This window comes from Typopeltis vanoorti, chromosome 10, assembly GCF_054136105.1.
Source record: "Typopeltis vanoorti isolate ZY-2024b chromosome 10, IOZ_Tvanoo_1.0, whole genome shotgun sequence".
Classification (NCBI taxonomy): domain Eukaryota; kingdom Metazoa; phylum Arthropoda; class Arachnida; order Uropygi; family Thelyphonidae; genus Typopeltis; species Typopeltis vanoorti.
Genome location: NC_143558.1, coordinates 16,491,627 through 16,514,428, shown reverse-complemented (window position 1 = coordinate 16,514,428; position 22,802 = coordinate 16,491,627). Strand labels below are relative to the sequence as shown.

The 22,802-nt window shown below is 36.6% G+C and overlaps 1 protein-coding gene across 4 annotated transcripts in view; it reads left to right on the top strand.

Annotated features, from left to right (window-relative positions):
• The window catches only part of LOC150102192 (homeobox protein Meis1-like), a 243,094-nt gene that overhangs the window by 22,704 nt on the left and 197,588 nt on the right, over positions 1-22,802 (top strand). For all 4 annotated transcript variants that reach the window (XM_090399507.1, XM_090399509.1, XM_090399511.1 and 1 more), the window contains exons 4-5: positions 2,558-2,608; positions 11,002-11,241. In XM_090399507.1, the coding sequence (XP_090255633.1) occupies positions 2,558-2,608; positions 11,002-11,241 (291 nt within the window). The remainder of the gene's footprint in view (positions 1-2,557; positions 2,609-11,001; positions 11,242-22,802) is intronic.

Below are 22,802 nucleotides of genomic sequence, written 5' to 3'. Positions count from 1 at the left end.
GCATGCTGTAGCCAATGAAGTTCTAACTGAGCTCGGCTATTGCTGTTACCCTCCTGCCATGATCAGAGCTTTAAATGCTCAATAACACCTTATCCATACACTGTCCTCTACAGATAACGGGGAAGATGAAAAGCATTCTTGCTTCGCCCCTTTAAGCCAGTCCTTATAAGAAAGGGTATTTATTAAGAATAATAAAATTCTCCCTTGGAGGGTAATGGATGGCTATGCTGTAGCCAATGAAGTTCTAACTGAGGCTCGGCTATTGCTGTTACCCTCCTGCCATGATCAGAGCTTTAATAGCTCAATAACACCTTATCCCTACACTGTCCTCTACAGATAACGGGGAAGATGAAAAGCATTCTTGCTTCGCCCCTTTAAGCCAGTCCTTATAAGGATAAGTATTTATTAAAGAAAATCGGAACTAGGCGGTGATTGATTCATTAGCAATGCTGTAACTAATGAAGCTCTAACTGAGGCTCGGCTATTGCTGTTACCCTCCTGCCATGATCAGAGCTTTAATAATAGCTCAATAACCTTATCCCTACACTGTCCGCTACAGATAACGGGGAAGATGAAAAGCATTCTTGCTTCGCCCCTTTAAGCCAGTCCTTATAAGGATAAGTATTTATTAAAGAAAATCGGAACTAGGCGGTGATTGATTCATTAGCAATGCTGTAACTAATGAAGCTCTAACTGAGGCTCGGCTATTGCTGTTACCCTCCTGCCATGATCAGAGCTTTAATAATAGCTCAATAACCTTATCCCTACACTGTCCGCTACAGATAACGGGGAATATGAAAAGCATTCTTGCTTCGCTCCTTTAAGCTAGTCCTTATAAGGACTAAGGTATTTATTAAATATTATTTATTTATAAAAATTATTTATTAAATACTGATATCACATATTTGAGTTTCTTATGTATAGGCGCTTAATAATATTAAGACATCGATTAAAGGTCATAAATATGTACACTTTTAGTTAGTTATATTCTTTAAAATATAGCTTTTTTTTCGTATAACCAGAAGTATAACGTATATTTGAGTTGCTTATGTATAGGCACTTAAAAACATCGATTAAAGGGCATTGCAGTATTTTTTTAAACAAATATGTACACTTTTAGTTAGTTATATACTTTAAAGTGTCCAATTTAAAATATAGATTTTTCCTATAACCAGAAGTATAACGTATACTCTTCGAAATTGTCTTTCAAGTGATGACACCGAAAATGGCGGCCTAGCAAACCCGAAATGCTAACATTGTTAAAAATTCATTTCGTAACAAATATTAATATTATGCCGATGTTTAAAATATGTTTCTACAGTATTTGAAGCAGTTTTAAACTATTCAAAAGGATTTAGCTACGCCTAGCGGTTACTTAGAAACACCTCTCCATTTAAAATGTTAATTTCAATTAAATTAATTATTGTTTATAAAAATATTTTATATATTAAATTTATAAGAAATAATATGTAAATACTTTATTTAATCAATATTTTGGATTTTTAATTGAATAATTTATAATACACCTATTTTTAATTTATATAGGGTTAATCTAATTTACATAAATGATAGATGACGTCAGCAATGTTGAAAATAACGTACTTGAATGGTATGTGTGTGTAAAGAGAAAGATTTCTTTAGCATATTATTTAGCATATTATATCAGGAAGAGATGAATTTAAAACGAACACGTCTTGGTGATTAAAAGAAGTGGGTGTCCATTAATGATCGAATTTATGGGAATACTCTGTGGAAAGTATCCAATTAAACCTGCTAGTTTATGCAGCATTGAGAAGCACGAAAAAGTACAAGATCGTATTACAATTTAGGCATTTGACTGATAATATTAACACTAATTTCTAAACCCTATTTAAGAATTCCACTGCATGTAGTAATGCTCATCGTGATTGAAATTTAATACCAGTTTGTCTTTCGGAAGCCAAAAACATTACCAGCTGGTGACTTAAAAATTCATTCTAGAACTGTTTACGTAAAAAAAATAAGATAAAAATAACTGTATGGAAATTTTATTCAACATATTCTTTTCCCTTGCAGACGTGCCTAGAATCCATCCACTTAAATTCGGCAGATGAATATCGCTTTACATAAATGTTTTAATTCACCCAAGTTAAATATAGTGTTCGATGGCAGCTTTCCATTGCAGTTCACCTCACTCTGAAAACATTATAGAGGTCGTTAGTGTTGAATGATTCTTGAAGGGTTTCTAAATAACGATACTAATATCTGATGTCAGATCAAACTAAAAAATAATTTATTGGCCAGTGCAGATTTCTCACTGTTATAGATGTCGCTACTGTTGATCTTTGAATTATCGTCTGCTAGATCAGTGCTAATTTAAAATGCGCTACTATGATTAATCTACCAGTTGAATACGCATTTTACGAATATTTTTAATATATTCAACGAGTAAGAATGATCTCCAGGTTAAACTAAGTTATATTAAACTTCCAATATTTTAATATAAAGTAAACTACATTTCTTAAAGCATTAGAAAGAGTAAGAAGTTTTAATCGTGACATTATTTTTCTATTTGTAGATGGTTCAAGCAATTCAAGTGCTAAGGTTCCACTTACTAGAACTAGAAAAGGTAAGTTGACGCATGCGCGGTGAATAGTTACAGCAAATAAGTTATTTTGAATTTTAGTGGGAGTCAATATCCTCTATATAATGAGCTAAGCCTTGTCGCTTCCCCCTAATTTTATTAGGGGGTTTAATTTAACTATTTCAACATTAATAAGTAGTACATCAACATTATAATGCTTTTATTTATGAAGAAAAAACTTACATGACCCATTTATAATCTTTCAACGAACATTATTTGCAACATATCTGCGGGTAGAAGTGTAAAAGAAGTCATTTTCCGTAATACCTTCTTACACCTCGGAGGTTAATAAGAAATAACAGTTGTTCCATCGGAAGCCTCATAGGCCATTAACATGTAGTCGGTTTTTTACATTCAACAGTTATCTCAAATTAATAGCGGTTGGCTTTTTGCAACCCTCTAGGGGGCGATTAGAAAGAGTCAGTTTTTAAAAAAGAAAAAATATCGTAAAATATGTAATGCACGTAGAATTTTAGTTGTTCTATCGAATCATCTTTTTCTATTTCGGTCGCAGTTTTCATTACACACCAAATTCTTTTTTCAATATTTGTAACAGAGGTGATTTTATCCAAGTGAATAGCTGATTATTCAAACTTTTTGCCAGAGAATCTCCAGTGAGTTGGTAAGATGGTGTTTTATTACAAGTTTGATTGCTTTTATAAAAGGCGCACAGTAAGCCACAAAAACTATGACGGCATAATGATTTGGGAAGAGGAACCCTGCATAGCTTTTTAAAATCCCTCTTCATACGAGCAATTAATTTTAGTTTTTTTTTTTTTTTTTTCATATTTGCTTTAGACAGTCGGAAAGCTAATTTCTTTCAATATATAGTGAACTTAGACTGTTCAGGTTTAATTTCTGAACATTTGAGCCAGAACCTTTTACTCAAGATATTATAAGAGCGATTAATATGACATTTAAAAATGAACTTAAAGCAGTTTCCGATTTGTGGTATTGCTGAGCTGCTCTTATATTGTTCTGGGTATTCATAATTCTATTTTATTACGATTAGGTAGGATTAAAAATGTATAAACATAATAAATCGCCCCCTTCCCCCACACACCAAAAGAATCTTTTCTTGGTAACCAATTTTCCTGTTAGCCAAAATTCAAATCTAAAATAAATAAAAGATATTTCATATAGTATATAGTAGAAAATAATATATTAATTAGTATGTAAAATTTTTATTATTCTATTAAAATCAAATTATATAATGAATTGTACAAATACACCATTTTTTTATTTATATGATAATTATTATAAGATGAAATTAGTAGGCATAGTTCAGCATGCGTATATATGACGTCATGCCCTACATAGCTGTATTTTATGCCTTTATTCTATGGTAAATTCTATGCGCCCGAGATGTTTTGATGGATCTTCTTTGAAATCAAGAAAACGATGTGTAATAGCACTTACATCATTTTAAGAAAACCAGTCTGATGAAAGGTTCAATGTTCCTGAGTGTCCTTTGGTAATCTTTAATGAGATGTTGGGTATCCTATCCTTGTCATAAGGAATACGGTTATTTGTATGCAGTTTATGAACATGTTCACACACACATATATATATATATATATAAGAATAAAAAAATAAATGAATTTTTTTTTTGAAGAATTCTTTTGTATGTTAACAAGCAATTTATCTATGCTAAAATAAAATTAAAAAAAAAACGCAAATTATATGAATTTTTACGTATTAATTATAATATATAAAAGTAAGTTATATATTACATGATATTTAGAAATGTTTATTAATTCGCATAATCTCAAATGATATAATAAATTATACGAATATACCTTTTAATAAAAATAAAATAATGAGTATTTCAATTGCAATAATGATTTTGAAACTATTGCAATTGAAATACTCATTATTTTATTTTCTACTTTGTAAGCTGTTCGTGTTAGGCTCGGAAAAGCTATTGAAATTTAAAAGGTAAACAAATACAGTTTACTTTTAATAGCATAAATTTCAGTAGCTCATTTCTGATCTATTTTTTTCTATAACGTGTGCCTGGATAAATGTAGCAGATGAAAGAATGATGCATCACATGACCGATACGTAAATAGTGACGTCATCCGAAAATACCAATCTCTAAAAGTTCGAATGTTGTTTCACATTTTGTTTGCGATTCTCTGTGTGTGGTTTTTCGAACATCTGTGCTTATAAAAGAAACTGGAAGTAGCGGATGCAACTATCTTTCCAAATAGTGTTGCATATGAACAAGGAATATTTGTGTTTCCAGGAAGAAATATACGGAAATTCAAATCTCGGAATGTAAGAAAAAAACAAAACAGCACAGCTGTGGAAGCAGAGATTTTAACGTTGGAGGTCCGCAGGAAAATTAGGCCTAAGAAACAGCATGATATTCATAGGAAAAATTCCCGATTTTTTTTTTTTTTTTTTTTCGATCTGCTTATAGATTCTATGAACTGCACGTAGACCCTTTTAAAACGTCCCTAGAAAAATCAGGAAGTACCTCGAAAAGCAATACAGTGGATAATTACTTGTATTCCGATGGCAATCTATTGCGTTGTTCTTTTGATATAAGATATTTACTGAGGGCTAAACGAATTTAAATGCAGTAAGGCATTTTGAAAAAGACCTTTAAAAAAAAAAAATAACGTTTTAAGAGTAGAATTATATATTACCTCGGCTTGTCTGTCTAGAACAGTGGAAGTCTTTAATTTCAAATCGCTACTGTAGCGGAGTTTTCGTAATCATCTTGAAGACATTTTCTACTTTCGCCCATCCTCCTCTTCTACTGATGAAGGAGACCCACTCGTACTTTATAACTATGGGGATGCCAGCGGTTTATTTATCTATCTGGAATACAAATGGGGGCTTTAGAAAAAGGAGAAAAAAGAGTCTAGTGGAATACGTTGAAAATATTTGCATTTGCCCCACAAAAGACATGTTTCTTCCCAATAGGAACTAATGGGAAGCTACTGTTATGCTATTTATCATGGCAATTCTTTCCGCGGAGGATGTTGGCCGTAAGAAGCATCCAGTTAGTTGTTAGATTAACGCTCACCCCTGTATAGATGAGTCGTTAGAGGTGCGAGCAACGTCTTTGGAATTCGTTATTTTTGTAGCTTCCGCCAAACTCGCCCGAGGATTTGAATAATTTTCCACTACACATGTACAATAGGCTTCGGTGATGGACTGGTTGCTTTAAAAAGTCCCTTCATGTCCGTATGCAAACGACGTTATTCAACTGGCCATGGCCCGTGGGATTTCTATGAAAAGAGAGGGATAGGAAAAAAAGGAATTTTTTTTTGTGTATGTGTGTGTGTGCATCGAACGGGGGGGAACTAACTTTCTATGCAATGTCTACTTGATGTATTGACGTGTGGCTAGGAATTTGTGTATCTGGTAGGACGAACACATTTGTGCAACACTGACAACCGTCTTTCCCCCCTTTTCCATAAGCTGATGGAAAAAAAGGGGGGGGGTTGTGGTGAACGTGTGGCCTTTATTGCTAGATGCTATTCGCATTTACAATAGCGAAACTCTCGTACAAACGATCGAAGAAAATGCAAATACAGATGTAGATAACAGAGACTGAATTTAAGAAATGATATAAGTCAACAAACTATTGAAAATCCATGTATTGGAATTTAAAAAAAAAAAAAAAAAAAACGTGTTCATATAGAAACGAAGCCAATGTTAGGAGGAGATCATTATTTAAATTAAAAAAAAAAAAAAAAGCTCAGTGACACGCTTTTTAACAAACCGGAAACTACAAAATCATCTTCCGGATTTTGTGCATTCGAAACCTTTCAAAGGAAAAACTAAAATAATAAATAAAATAAAAAAAAAAACGATAAAAAAACATTTTTGAAAGTTTTGTGAATCATGTTACAAGCTGGACGTATCGACAGAGAATGATGGCAGGGGTCGAAGCCCTATTTGAGCCCAGTAGCGTTGTCTTTCTGTCAAGTGCTATGTTATTTTCTCCGTGTCAGACTACGATGATGTCCGGTCCTAGCTATCGGCGTGTTGCCTACAGATTACAGATATTTTCCTGTCCGTCTCTCGTCACACGGGCTCGGTCGACCCCTCCTCTTCTTCCCCCCCCCCCCTTCTTCTTGCTCAGACCCAGCTGGCGAGTTTTGCTGCAGGCTTATTGGGATAGGGTTGCCGTCATTCTGAGCTATTTGTCCCAGCGGGCAAATGTTATTGTCCTCCCCTTTCTGGGTCTCATCCTTAAAGGAAGCCTCGCAATTATGACGGCGATTATAGTTATTCTCGCGTTGACGGGATAGATTGTCGTTGAAGCTGTCCTCTCTCTCTCTCCCTGTGTTTTCTAGTTCCTTTGGATCCGAGAGATGCAAAGCATCCCCCCCCCAAGCTTCCTTTTCCCCCCTATCATTGCATGCCACCACTTTCCTTACATTATTACATTCTTGGCAATCTCGTGCTGTTAGAGGATGCTGTTTTAAGTGGATGAGGGGAGATGGTCAGGAGCGAGATGAAGTCGCCACACTTGACAGCCGAAATCGGACTTGTAACAGTGGGTTGATGTGTCGGGTTTGAGCTAATAGAAAATGAGCGGACTACACTTTGTTTTTATCCTTAAACAAGCATTTGTACACAGAAGGTGATCGATTTTCAGATTAATGAGGAAGTATGATGATATGGATAGTACTAAGCAAAAGTTAGCGTACATTCTTACAAATGTTAAAAACATACCATATACAGGAGATGTTAAGGACAATCTAAACGTGCATATATACAGGAGATTGCATACAATCTTTACTAAAATAAAGAACCAAAAGGCTTCAGTTCGGCGATGCAAAATTATATAAATCAAGTGAATATTACATCCAGCATTATTTCAAAGCCCGAATGTAGAAACTATGAAAGTTTCGTAAAGTGGTCGACCAGAGAGCTTACGGGAATACTCTCACCGGCATTGACGAGTTGCCCTAGCGCGGACCATATAGAAGACATGAGCGCTTGCCCAAGCGTCCATATATATTCGCCTTGAATACACGATTTTTTATGATCTATATTATAATAATGTGTTCATAATCTGTCTATCTTGGCCACTCCAGTGCTCGTGCGTTATTTGAATCTTTACACCTTAATTCCCCTAATTTCTGCTTGGTCTCAGATGAGAACCAACAGTCAAAACAGCAATCAGGCTAGTGAAACCTAGCTTATGCACTAATAAAAGACATACAGTAGTGTAAACCAAGGCAACTCCGTCTTAGTATAAGCCTGGTAATTTTTTGAACTTTTAAGATTTTTATATTTTGCTATAAAATATTTCTGGATCTATAATATTCTCTACTATATTATCCTAAATAACTATATTTACTTGATATATATTTGTTATCAATCCAAAAGTTTAAGACACCATATGCTGAAATTCTTTGATCTAGCCTTAAGCATGTAGAAGCCAACGGGTACCCTGGATTTGTGGTCATGATTATGATTATCATGAATACTCCTATTGTAGTAGTGGATAGTCGTAGTAAGGAGCGACGAGACTAGAGACAAATTGCTTGAATGCTTTCAATGTAATGGAAAGGAAATTGCTCCGTTCATGGTGGGGAGCATTATCAAAATGCTTAAAATCCCCAGATTCCCTTTGGAGTATATACAAAGTGACGAAAAAGTCATCCACGAAGTGTTCGGAAAATGGGATGTTGTCCGCAACATACAAGTCTTAAACGATGCAGACAACCCACAATGGAAGTCGGGCGAAGTAAACATCTCGCTCGAGATGAAAGCGAGTTCCAAACTTCGTCGTCATCGAATCCGCTAGGATAATTTACAATTATCCTAGCGGATAATTTACCTAGCGGCAATGCTTCCGATGCGAATCCTTCGACCATCTAGGAGCAAACTGGCATGCAAAAACTGCCTAACAAGTCATGCACTGGACAAATGTCTCGTGGCTTGCCTCAAATGCGGTCCAAGGACCACAAAGTTAACACCTGCCCATCAAGAACGCATGCAGAAAGGATGGGTGGTGCTATTGTCACAGTCACCTCAGTAGAGAAGCCTGAAAACATAGAGCAAGAAGACTTCCCTGTCCTTCGATCCCCACCTTTAGAAACTGAAGATGCCGCCACGCAAAATCCAGAAGGAAGAAAAAACAAGAAGAAGAAGCATAACCCAAAGAAAAATTCCAACAAGCAAACTGAAGAAAATAAGAATGATGACACAGAAGTAGAAAAAATGGAAGCTAGCAACAATATAGCAAAACCGCCAATGAGTCCAGAAGAAGAAGAAACCCAAACCAGCTAATATCAGAAGAGTCAGAGGAAACCTTCCATAACAAAAAAGAAGTTATGGACAAATCACACGACGAAGACACTCTCGGTGGAACAGTCGGGGAGGCAATGATGAATACCTTCATCGGAGATCCTGAAACTTCACAAAAACTCCAAACAGCAATAGAAAATCTAAGGGAACCTTGGCTCCTCATCTCAACTAAGACAAATCATAAAGTCTTAATGTTCGAATGGGGGAGACCTCCTCATTAAAGACATCACCAGGCTCACTCCAGAACAGCTATGTGGTTTCTTAGACCTAAAAAAGGAAGAAAAAATGGCGCTGTATGACACTCTCGTACGAATAACAAAAGGTCAGGAAGAGCTTTTAATCTCGGAGATTGTAAAGCTCAACAACGAATAATCTTTGGCTAAACACCATTCTCTCCATACAGTTCACAGCGGTCGGGGTCGGTCTGATAGAACCCGAGCTGCGACGGCTTACAGCTGCATTACTCGGGCCAGATCCTTCCCCCACCTCTAAGTTTACCTTTCTATTCTTTCCCAGATTTTATGTTTATTTTTTATTTGTTATCTGTTTTCCTTTTTCTAAAGTGAAAAATCAACGACCGTTTTAGAATCTCCCCTAGGGGGGGGGAATAGCTAAAACAGGTCAACTGAGGCCTCTTTTACATACTCTACCACTATGCACTCTATCTTTATTTTCCTCTCCTACTATCTGCTGACTCTCAGCTTATTCTACTCTACAGGCCAATGATGAATTTTGTTGAACTCACAAATTATTATTATTATGTCATGATTATGATTATATTACTGTTTGATTAATACCCTTGGAGGGTAATGGATGGCAATGCTGTAGCCAATGAAGTTCTGACTGAGGCTGGGATATTGCTGTTACTCTCCTGCCATGATCAGAGCTTTAATCGCTCAATAACACCTTATCCCTACACTGTCCTCTATAGACAGATAACGGGGAAGATGAAAAGCATTCTTGCTTCGCCCCTTTAAGCCAGTCCTTATAAGGATAAGGAACAGATACTCTGTCTATTGCATGTTTATTGTTATATATATGAATACTACTATTCTACAGTGATATATATAAGATTATAGCGTCTGTCGCGCAATGATTTCTGGTAGTTGAGCAAAAGTTCATTGTGGTCTTCAATTAACACAGACCAATCTAACTAGTCATAAATTCCCCGACCACTCTAACCTTTCCAGACTCCATCAAAACTGGTTTAATGAGAGAGAAAAAAAATTATAATAAAAATGATGAGTGGTAGCTACATTGTAGAAGTAATATGTCACTGAACCTCCCACAGGTAGCACGAACGTGTAAATCACACCATTCTACAACCCTTCTCCACCCTCGCTATTATTATAAATTCGCTATCAAATCCCTTGTTGATGGGGGTAAGTCCTCCAATGGAGGCCTTCATATCTATGTTAATAAAATGTCATGGCTTTCCGCGCGAGTCTCGTGCCCCGAACGATACCCTTGTGTTTACTACAGACAACCCAGCCATTGATTAATGGTTTTCTACAAGATGTTGGTCTCTGGTCGTGTTCCATCATATTTTACCTGCTTGTTTCACTCCCAGTAGCCAAGCAATAACTTGGCTGTTTGCACTGCGTATCATAGTGTGGGGAACCAGTTCCGCTTGATTTATTGTACAAATCTTTCCGCGCCTGTTTAATTTTTCGTACTTTTCTATCTTGTTTCTTAATCCTCAAAATAACATAAGCACCCACCCCGAATGTGTAAAAATTCAACTAAGATTAACAAGTTCGAACAAAAGCTTTTTAATCCGCGGTTTAATAATACTTTAAAATTACAGAATGGGCACAAATGTCTGGAGATTACAACTCTATTTATTCCATCTCAAATATAAACTAGTTGAACGTCGCAAACTGGTAAAAATAGGTAGTTTCAATTGATCACTCAAGTTAGGCTTAACTCTGTATGTTAATTGTACGGTGACTTGAGCAGTATTTAGGCTTAACTCTGTATGTTAATCGTACGGTGACTTGAGCAGTATTTAGGCTTAACAATATTGGATTTGTTTTCATAGTTTTTATTATTTACAAGGCTAAAACTAATTGGATATTCGTTTTTTTTTTTTGCAGGTTCATGAACTGTGTGATAACTTCTGCCAACGGTATATCAGTTGTCTTAAAGGGAAGATGCCCATTGACCTGGTCATTGACGAAAGGGACAGCAAACCAGGCGACCTAGGAGACAACAACAACAATAGCAGTAATGGTGGTGGTGGCAACAGTGGGGGGAACAGCAGTGCCGGAGGTGGTCGCGGTAACCCGGATACAACAGGCCACAATAGTTCTGATAACTCCTCCACGCCAGATCAGGTAAGCACCCCAAATTAACCCTAATTTCCATTTCATATCTTCGAGAGGGGGGGGAAGAGGGGTCGTCAAAGAGGCGTCGGATACCGGGAATCATTACTGACTTGGGATGGTCACGTTTCTGCCCAAGAAAGTACAATTGTGTCTCCTCTGGATGGTTATGTAAATGTGTTTCGTGAATGATAACGTCTTCTGCGAATCCCGCGGTCAGGGAAGGTGAGGAGCACGTTATCGTGACGAACTTCGGGTGCATTGGTGGTTGAGGGGTACTACGCTGGAGTCTGTCCTACCACGAGGGAAAGATTACCAATGACTGATGCAGTTCGCAAGTCCCTGGGATTGGTTGTCTGCGCCTGTCACTCTCTCCCACCATGGACCTGCCCATTTTCTCTTTCTATCTTTCTCTTCTTGTTCTTTCTGTCTATTTTATTGTTTTCTTTAGGGTGCGTTTTTTTTTCTTTTTTCCAATTCATTTTTTTTTTTTCTATCTTCTCGGAATTTTGTCTGTCTGTAGGATAGGCAAAATATATCGTTACTTTTTACTTCGATCTTTTGTTCGTTCTTTATTTGTCTCTTGTGCACATGCCACTGTTGATATCTTTGTTGAGGTCTATAAGAAGAATGGAACCGTCACTGTTGGTTTGTTACGCGAGTGTCACGTGACTAATGGACAGCATAAACAATCTCCGCTTCACTAGTGATTCGACCAAATTGTCTACGGCTGGGTTAGAAAATGAAAGAGGATATTTTTGAAGCCTCCATCAACTCGGTGCTTCTCGACATGTCCGATAAAATCATCTACATACACAAACTAACCTACTTACTTGCATCCAACCACGTCTTGCAAGAAAATAACCAATCTTCTTGTCATCCTTTTACATTAATACCCGTTGTGTGTGTCACTTCAGCGAAATTCGCTTCTGTTCAAATTGCTGTAAAGGATTATTCCTGTGCAACTATTTCGACACATAATATGCACGAGGAATATTTCACCTCCTCCCCCCCTACATCTAGCTTCAACCAAACCCTTATTTGCGTATGCTACCTTAACTGATTTCTCCAAGATTGCTTGTCAACATACCCAACCACGAAACTAAATGACATTGTCGCTCGTTTCATGCACATCCCCACACATAACTTATCACCCAACTGTCTAAGAATGCAGCCAAAGGAAAGTTTTAGCATAATTCAGCATCAAACATAAACTGTGTAAATACGAAAACTTGAGAGATCAGTAGATAGAGAAAAAACACATTTAAATACAGAATGTTGTCTTTCATAGTGGAATCCCACTTTTAACATTTGCCTACTAAAGGTAATATTTGTAAACCAAAAGTTGTATAAAGTACAATTGGGAAAGAATTTTATTAAGACATTAATTTTTAATTATTTAATATAAAATTTAGTTGTGTATAATCAGCATTAACTAATTGACATATTTATAGTCTCCCCGCGGTTAGCCTAATGGCTGTCTTAAGGATCTTTCTGAGACATAGCCAAGTTTGCCGGTCTTGGGAGTGAACAGCAGGGTTTTTCTCCCGCAAACTGGCCCCGTGAACACATATAGCTACATCCATGGAATATACCGGGAAGCATAGGGGGGGAGTCACCTTATCCTCGGGACCGGTGCGATTTATAAGGGCTAAGATAGCTCTGTAACAGGCCAGTAGGCCTAACACGTAGAAGAGGAGAAGTAGTTTATAAATAATTATATAATTGAGAAATTCACGTGGCATTTGCCTTCTGAACTTCAAGATGGCCGAATCTTTTTTATCACATGACACTGAATCCATCTTGTGGATTGGTGTAGATGCAAACACACGCTAGACACCCTACTGCCCTCGTATCTTTTAGACGTTTCAGATTTAAAACAGCCCAAACTCAACCCAACGATATCAATTAGGTTGAAAACAAACACCTGCCCAAAATAGGATTTTCCTGTAATAGGTAACCGTGTCTAGATGGAAAAAGTATGATATCCTAATTAGCAACATTGTTTCCGAAAGTGTGCATTTAGGGATGCTCCTGTGGTTGTTTGTAATAAAATTTGGAATTTGTGGAATGAAAAACAGAGTTATTGGGAAGAAATATCCAACCACCTGAGGCTAACTCACCTTTAGATGAAGTTCTTATTATATTATATACGTCTAGACAGGATTAAAACTACCTACTTACTTTATGTACAGTGGAAATAATAGAAACACGGATCAGAAGCATCGGATGCCATGAATAACATTGTCTTTAATGGTGTAGGCTTACTGGCCCTTCACGACAAAGTAACTCAGGTTCATATAAACATGAAGGCATACTATATATGCATTCATATATAGCATGAGTCATATATACTATTAGTGTATATAATATATATACGGAAGCTCCTATATATCATATAAATATAGTTATTATTAATATGTTGCAAATGTACTTCTTTGATATTGTACGTAAAACAAAGAATGATTATTAATTTATAACTATTAATATTATTAGATAGAATATGCTCTTTAATATTAATAATTAATATAATTATTAAATTCAAAATATCAGGCGTTTAAGGAATAGCAAAAGCTTCGTGAATATTCATGAATATATAATATATTCATGAAGTATTAATAATATTATATCTTAAAGTTCTTAAAAGAACTGGGCGGTGGAATGAGTCCTTGACTCTTTATCCCGTCATCTGAATGAAGAAAATCTGTGTGGATGGAGTGTTGTTGAGCTAAAAAGCTCTAGTCATGGCTGGGTAACGGCAATAGCCGAGCCTCAGTTAAAACTTCATTGGCTACAGCATTGCCATTTATTACCCTGGTGTTTAAGTAAAGGTAAAAATCTCAAAAAATCGGACGATCTCTAGGCCACTCCATAGTGGGCGAAAGACCGTCCATATCTCAGCGTTGGTTCCACTCAGTGACGGGCTCCCCGACTGAGCAGAACCGCTCAAATTCCGAGGAAAATAATTCACCGACAAAGCCCCTCAGCGGGCCGTGCCGGAGAACACCTTCCCCGGAGACTCAAAGTGCTCCCTTAAGGTAAAAACCTTAAGGGAGCGAACTCAAAAACTCATCCCCCAGGATAACAGCAACAGCCGAACCTCAGTTAACTTCCTTGGTTCAGCATTGCTAATTGTTACCCTGGAAGTCCTGAAAAGGACTTTAGGTTATATTTCCCCAATAATATAATATTATATTAATCCTTATAAGGACAAGCTTAAAGGGGCGAAGCAAGAATGCTTTCCATCTTCCCCGTTATCTGTAGAGGACAGTGTATGGATAAGGTATTATTGAGCTATTAAAGCTCTGATCATGGCAGGAGTGTAACAGCAATAGCCGAGCCTCAGTTAGAACTTCATTTTGGCTACAGCATTGCCATCCATTACCCTCCAAGGGAATTGGATTGAATGAATCAATCACCCAAATCCTCATTCGTAATATTATATAATGCAGATATGCATGTCAATATATTATTATATAACTAATATGTTGTTAATATGTAATAAATTTATAATACTTTTAAAATGGTGTGGAAGCGATTTTTACAATTATGTTTAAAATATTGAGAACATCGTGCAATCTAATTCATAGTATACGAAATAAATATTTCACGGGATTTTTTTAAAATTCTTTATGCTCTATGTAACGAAGATGTGTGTGCAATCAAAGGATCGCTTTACTAACAACTGAGCTATGGAGATGCTTGGGTTTAACCTTAACTATCTATCTATTTCCCTTTAACATCTTTATTCGTTCATAAAATTGAAAAGTGCTTTTCTCAGAGTTGTTTTTGCCTTTCTATCAAGAGAGGGAAGTGTTTAAACCGATACTTTTCATTCTGACAGGTTGTTTTTGAAATTTTCTTTTCCCATCTACGGATGATGGGATATATATTTCCTGTTCGTGACAATAAAAAGACAAAGTAATACTTCGGTGCTTGCGACACGAAAATAAACCGAGAAAGAGTCGTTTTGATAGACCGATATTGTAATCACTAGTGCGAAGTCAACCATCATACAAAGAGCAATTGTTATTTGTTTGTTTGTTGTCTTGACAACGTACACGCCTCAATGATGCTCAAAACATTTGATGAAGAGTTGAACACTACTTCAAAACGACATTTTCATGATGACACACCAAAATATGCATGATCTCCATTCAAGATCAGGATCGCATGTTCCATTGATATCACATCAATAAATGTTTATCATAACATTACTTAGAATTTATTACTTTGTTCATTAAAATTAAAAATGTTTGTCTATTGCTGATACCCTATAATGAAATAATTAATACACCATTAGATTATATTTCTATGAACATCATTCTTACCGTGAAAAACGTCAAATTGATCATATGATAATATTAAGTAACATAAAATAAAATTCTCATATAATAGATCATAACATGTAATATAAGAATCATTAACAATCTACAACTACATAACAATCATTCTTAATAATATAAATGATAATAATCTATATTAATTCGGATAAAATAAATTCAAATCCCAACTCGAGAATCACAATAATTTTTTATTTTACTTTATTTTTTTGGCTAAATGAGTGAAGCAAGAATGCGATTCATATACCCCGTTATCTATAGAGGACAATGTAAGGATGGGTAATATAGAGCTATAAACTCTGATCATAGCGGGAGGGTGCCAGCATTAGTCGAATCTCAATTAAAAATTTATTGGCTACAGCATTTCTATCCATACTCTCCCAGGGTATCCATTTTAGTCGCCTCGTACGACATGCATGGGTTACAGTGTGATTTTTAAGTAAAGCTACGTCTAAAAATTAAGACAATCTCCCAACCACTCCCTACGAGTAGCGGAAAGACCGTTCAACACAGTGACGCGCTCCCCCCCCCCCACCGAGCAGAACCGCTCATATTCCAGGGAAAAGCATCCACTGACAAGGCCCCCTCACGGGCCACGTTGGAGAACACCCTCCCCAGAGACTCAAAATGCTCTCTCAGGGCAACCCCCCCCCCTCACCAGGAGCAAAATTCCAGAAGAAACCTAAGAGAGCAAACCTCTGTGTCCCATTTTAGTCGCCTCTTACGACATGCATGGGTTGCAATGGAGCTATTCTTATCCCGGCCACCACACGGGGGATCAACCTCTCATAAAACATTTTTTGAAAAGTTATTTCAAAAATTAATAAAATTTACTTTATTAATAAATGTATTAATAAAATTTACTTTATTTAAATTTTTTTTTTACTTCTAATTATACAGTTTTATATAAAATAAATTGTTTAATTATTACAAGATGACTAGTGCATTTATTTTTTTCCCCACAAATTGTCATCGTGATCTTTTTCAGCAGAACAAAATATTTTCTCCAAGAGAGAAAAATTTTTTACCTTCGCTAAAAAATTAAAAAAAAAAATTCTTTGGAGCTGCTAAATTAAAACTATTGCTAATTCGAAATGATTACAATTGTCGTAATTACAGATGGATCGAGAACGCATTGCTTCTGCTTCACATTGTTGCTAAATCGCTCGTGATCTTGGGAAGCCTGTTGTTGGAGTAGACAATATGTTGCATGACTTGCTAAGGATGGTGGAACGTCGTGAGGTGATCCAAAATTCATCTGAATGTTCTTCAGGACTTATTCTATCATACGTACAAAATAAATTATGAAAAGTCCGGTTGCTAAGGCAACGAGTACAAATTGTAAGTGACACAAGATCCGAAGTCTGTTTCGAGTGTTGGTTCCGCATAACGTTTATTCTTTCTACAGCTGCATACAAGAAATTTAGATCCAAAAAAGTCTATTTTCTGCTACAAAAGATGATTATAATGATTTAATATCCATTTCCCTTCAGATATTCGCTACTGATTAGCATGGGTTAGATTTATCTTCTTGTAATTAGTAATGTGTGTTGGGTTTCAGGTCTTCCCATTGGCAACTTCCTGTTGTAATAACCTTTGGCACTATCCATTGGACACCTTGATTTATGATGTTTGCACAGATATAATCTCTCTCTTCCCCCCACCCACTCTGCTGTACTTCCCTCTTTTTCTTTGGTTTTTTTTTTTTTTTAAACTAAGATTTCAGCTTCGAAGTGTCATGTTTATATTGAAAACAGCTCTCTGTACAGGGGTGCCTTCTTTGAGCAAAGAGGAGAGAAACCCACGTCAAAATAGGTGGTTGCCTTTTTTGTGTTTTATGAAAAAATCCGTGATGATATTTTTTCAGGCATTGCTTCGCACGAAATATTTGCTTTTGATTATTATATAAACATTATTTCAAAAATTAAAAGGTGTATTAATAAAATTTACTTTATTTTAAAATTTTTTAAAAATTATTTAAAGAAATTTTACTTTGATAATTATATATATATTATATATATAATTATTTAACCAAAATAATTATACATATATTATTATGGCTGAAATTATATTTCAACCAAAATTTATAGGACTGATCCACATCTTCAATAATACAACAGTACAAGCCTAATCCACGAATCCTTTTCTAGCCTTGTAAACATATTCCAGGACAGTTTATTTCATCGTACAAATTGAGACATTATCGTCATCATTATATATAATTCGCTCGAGATGTACTATCACGACGCCTTCCCAAACTGCTATTTTAAAACAGTTTTTCTTCTCTGAAAATCCGTGGAATAATTAAAATGAAATGTTCGGTCACGTGTTCTATAGTCGCAGCGTATCCCATTATTATAAATTTAATGGGAAATGTTCCGGTGGCGTTCCAAATCATCATAAAACCCACCGGGAGTTAGTAATAATAAAAAAAAAAAAATTAGTATCCTATTCAACAATATTTGCGAAAATATTCGTTGCTTTTTATTTCATTGTTGCACGTGCTCATACTCAGTCACCGATGTAGTCTCTTCCTGTTGCGTGCAGCAGAGAACGCTGATGATAATGATTTATTATTGGCAATTGATTAAGTCATCTCCTTCTTGGTCCTATTAAAATAACTTAAATTTTTTTTTTGTCAATTCTTTACGCCCGTGTTTCTAAATGTACACGCGCATATTTATATTATACTATTTTCAGAACTTGGTTGACTATTATGCTAGAGGTGGGGCATCACGATCTTTGAGACGTTGAGGTGGAGCATGATCCAAAAAAAAATTGAGAAACACTGCCTTACGTAAAAGTTTGGAAATTTACGGTCTAATTAGTATCGTTAGGCACCCTAAAGTTTTTTTTTTTTAATCGTTATTTATTTTTGTATTTTTCATTTATTTTTATATAATCACACACAAACATCTACGCCTGTAATGGGATTTGAGCCTACAACCTATTGGTTGGAGAGTAAAATACTATCCACGTAGCCCACCAGGGCTACGTGGATAGTATTTTAGTACATTACCGATGTACTAAAACAAACTCGATGCCTTAATCCTGTAGGACTCGAAGAAAGAACCTAATCATGGTTTTTCAGTTCAAGAAGTTAGTCGGTCTCGGGCGGTGGTGGCGGGATTTTTATTCACCAGAAAAAAAAATAAATAAAAGAAATGTTAATTGTATATGATTTTCATCACTCGGTATGTACCTTACTTAAAGGAGCGCCCTCTGACGGCGTATAATAATCGCTAGCTTGTAAAGACGGGCTGTAGATGATGATCTCCAACCATTGCTTATACACATTTTGGATAGTGAGCATAAGTAACGCGCGTGCAGACTTTCGCTTGGAATTTAGTGTTGATTCGTCGCTCTTTGAGAGTTCTGGGGATTTTATTGCGTACGTAATTTACGTGGTATCCTGTAATGATGGGATTTAGGACGTTAAATACTTTAAGTGAGAGATGACGTCATTATTCGCTTTCAAACAATAACACACACATCGAGAGCCGTTTATAATCATGTGATCAATGACGTCATAGAGTTGGGAACTGGCTCCGCGCACACACACACCAAGCGACTTGAACTCGAATCCACCAAGAGGTCATTTTGTTTCGACCTGTATCAACCCTTCCGCCCGCCTTCAATCTAACCTCACCATCCCTCGGAGACAAGCAATGTTTGTACTAAATATTTCAGAGTAATCTCCGCGAAACGCTTCCACTGCTCCGTAACATCCCTGTTAGTAGAAGCAATCACCCACATTTCTGCCTCCCCCCCTCCCTGCACGTTTCCGGGCCTCTTAGCCTAAAATTTTATGATTCCACGCCACCTCTTAAGCCTTCTAAACTGGCGGTCATCAAGCCAGACTCTCATCACGGCAATTCGGCGGGTTTCGCATTATTCGTCCGCTTCTACGGGAATCAAAGACGCGCGCGGTGGCTGGCGAGGCAGCGATACGGTGCCCACTGTTGACAGTCTCCTTGTTATCCAGGATTCCGGCCGGATAAAGGCCCCGTGTCAGGCTCATAAATTATTGATGTTTCTCCGATGACGGAAATCTCTCCAGCAGACACTAGCGCGCGCACGCACGCACGCGCGCGCGCCAGGGAAAGGGCCTGAAAGAGAAACGAGGGATGTGACAGCAATGAGTCGAAATCAGCTTGCATAATGTGACGGACAACCGTTGTGGGCATCCCACCCACCCACCCCTCCTCCTTCCAACGGTCTGCTTTAGAATTCGATGAAATACGACGAGTTCAATCCTAGAGGAAACTCTCGAACAGGTGGATGGGTGTCAAACTCATTACAAACACGTTTCTACTTCGTTATTGGCTTGAATGTTCTTTTTATTATCTTTTGTTGGCATGGGAACGAGATGAAATTGACAGGGGAAAAAAAAAAAAAACATCTACACTTTAGCACGTGTCCATAACGGACTTGTATGAAATTTCACTGTGGCACGTTCGTTTAACAATGAACGATTTCAAAAAATATTTTACCCAGTCGATCAGTATGCATTGTTTCCCTTTCCTGTGTTGCTATGGCAATTATATGCTTAATTGTTTTCACCACTGTGTATTATTGTTCCTTGGACAGTGAATATACAGGGTGTATTGTTGCCTCTTCCTATGTTGCTATGGTAGTTATCACCTGGTTACTTCTGTCATTGTTGTCTTTCTTCTATTGTGGTTTCATTAGCATAGGAGGGAGCAAAGTTTACGGTCCACAATCCACTTATCTGTGAACTATTAGGTCACAAAAGTTTCCGTATTTGCAATCTGTTCTATTCGTTTAATTGCCAGCCAGTGTTTTAATAAATTTAAATGAGTTTTAAGGATAAACTATTTTTAAAAATGCCAACAGTCGATTGCAGTTTTAGTTTGCGACCACTAATGGATCGCAACTCAGTTTATCCATATATTAATGAAGGAATAAATTCTCGTAACTCAACGCGCCCTCTAGTAGTCAGAAACCGAAACACATCAGGAGGTAATATTTACATTTTATTTTTTTAAATAGAAATTCCCTCTGTGCTTACCGGTAGTGATTGATAATGACACTTCTGCCCTCTAGCGAATTTCGTCTGAACCATCCCAGTTCTGAAATTGCTGATAGAAAGCTCCCCGCGAATACATTATGGAAGTGGGTAATGACAGATGGGATAAAACAGTCAGCAATTTGTTATTATTATATCAAAGTTCATTTTTGTTAATAAAGAAAAGAGCGAAGAACTATAACAGTCGCGCAGGACACTCTCGGGTAATATGTTTGATATTGGCACCACAGAACTGCATTCGCAAATATATATATGCCCTGTGGGGCCGGCAAGAGAACAATAATCATTATTGGCCACCATTACGAGCCAACATAAATTCGATTTAATAAGACTCGGCATTGTTTTAAAGCCCAGGATTGATTTGTATACTTCCCTGGTGCCACATCATCGTGATGTGCAATGGATGTAGAAACTGCTGATAGGGGACTAGGACACGAGGTAAAACCTTTATTGATCATTATCATTACTGTCTTGAGTTCTGTAATGCTTGGCACTAAATTGTGCGGATAACCTAAGAGGCCAGTAGGGTCTTTATTACATGATGCATGAACATAATTGGTATAAAGATGGCTTTTGTTATTGGTGGCCTGTCTAGCATCCATTTCCTCCACTTCCTTTTATTTTGTGTAAATGGTTAATTACACTAGTGTGAACGCAGAGAAAAATATGCGTTTTTCTTTCTTTTTTTACCAGATACTATCGAGTTTAAATGATGCTGGAAGATTTTGTTATTGTGTTTATGCGTTGTGTAATTCTATTCTGTTTTTCCGATATGTTTATTTGAAAATATTACACAATTTCTTATTGTGATATACTGAATATGATAAAGTACTGTATTGTTGAAATGGAAGTGCAAGTCTCGTGAATCTTGAGCAAGACTGGATGTAAATTTCAACGATATACCTCGTGAAACAAACAAAAAATCTCGATTGTTGAAATGTTATGAAACGAAAATGCAATTCACGTTAACTTCGAGCAAAGTTGGATGTCAATTTCAACAATGTACCTCGTGAAACAAAAACCACGATTGTTGATGTCATGAAACGAACATGCAATTCACGTGAACCTCAAGCAAAGTTGGATGTAAATTTCAACAATATGCCTCGTGAAACAAAAATCACGATTGTTGATAATGTTATGAAATGAACATACAATTCACGTGAACCTCGAGCAAAGTTGCATGTAAATTTCAGCAATATATATCTCGTGAGACAAGCCAAAAAAATCACGATTGTTAATTTCATGAAATAAACACGCACTTCACGTGGATGTCGAGCAAAGATACGTATATTTTTTAACGATTTGTACTGAAATGTAAAAAAAAGAAAATGAAATGGACATGAAATTCACGAGAAACTAAAGCCGGGTTGTTGTCACGTTCAACAATGGGTACATTTTTTTTTTTTTTTATTGATCTCCCGTTTCAGTAATTAAAAAAAAAAGTTATGGTTCATTCTGATTACGGAAAAAATACATTTGTGGTTTATTTATCTTTCCACTGACATCCACTAATATACACTTCATGCGAGGAATATTTTAATTCGATAGCCACGTGCCTGATTTGCACCTAACAGACATACAAACTCGGCACGCAACAGGTGGGTTGGGATCATTTATTCCCTTCACTAGTACTCCTCACCCACACGCTGTTGACTGAAAATCCCCAGTTAGTAGCAAGACAAATTTCGTCATAATGACCTAGGGGTGGAGAGAAACAATGCATCTCATCAACAAGTTATCTTCCTAAGTATCGCAGTGCTGTAATTAATGATGTTCAGGTAAGCCTAACCACACGTAAACAGTGAGTAATGTTTCGGTAATCTTTAAAAAGTATTTCACATGTTCGTGGAGTGTGTAGCACGTGCAACAACAACATCTTGGTTGGATGTGCCTCATCTCTGTCTGATTAGGGATTTATAATTTTTTTTTGAATGTTTTAACGGAAATCAACGAGCTGATAACGCTGGATCCTTGAAGAAATTCGCGTTGGACTCTTCACCAGGTTGATATCCAGGCGTCTGCTTAAATATCCTTTCCAGTTCAACATCCGCGATCGCTGACGTCACAGACCTGACACAAATATGTCAGTATTGTTCAGCGTGTCTACTTCTTCTTTGTTAAATAGTACCGAATCTTCGCTTAGTTAATAATTGTCCAAAAAAATTAAAAAAAAGAGAGGA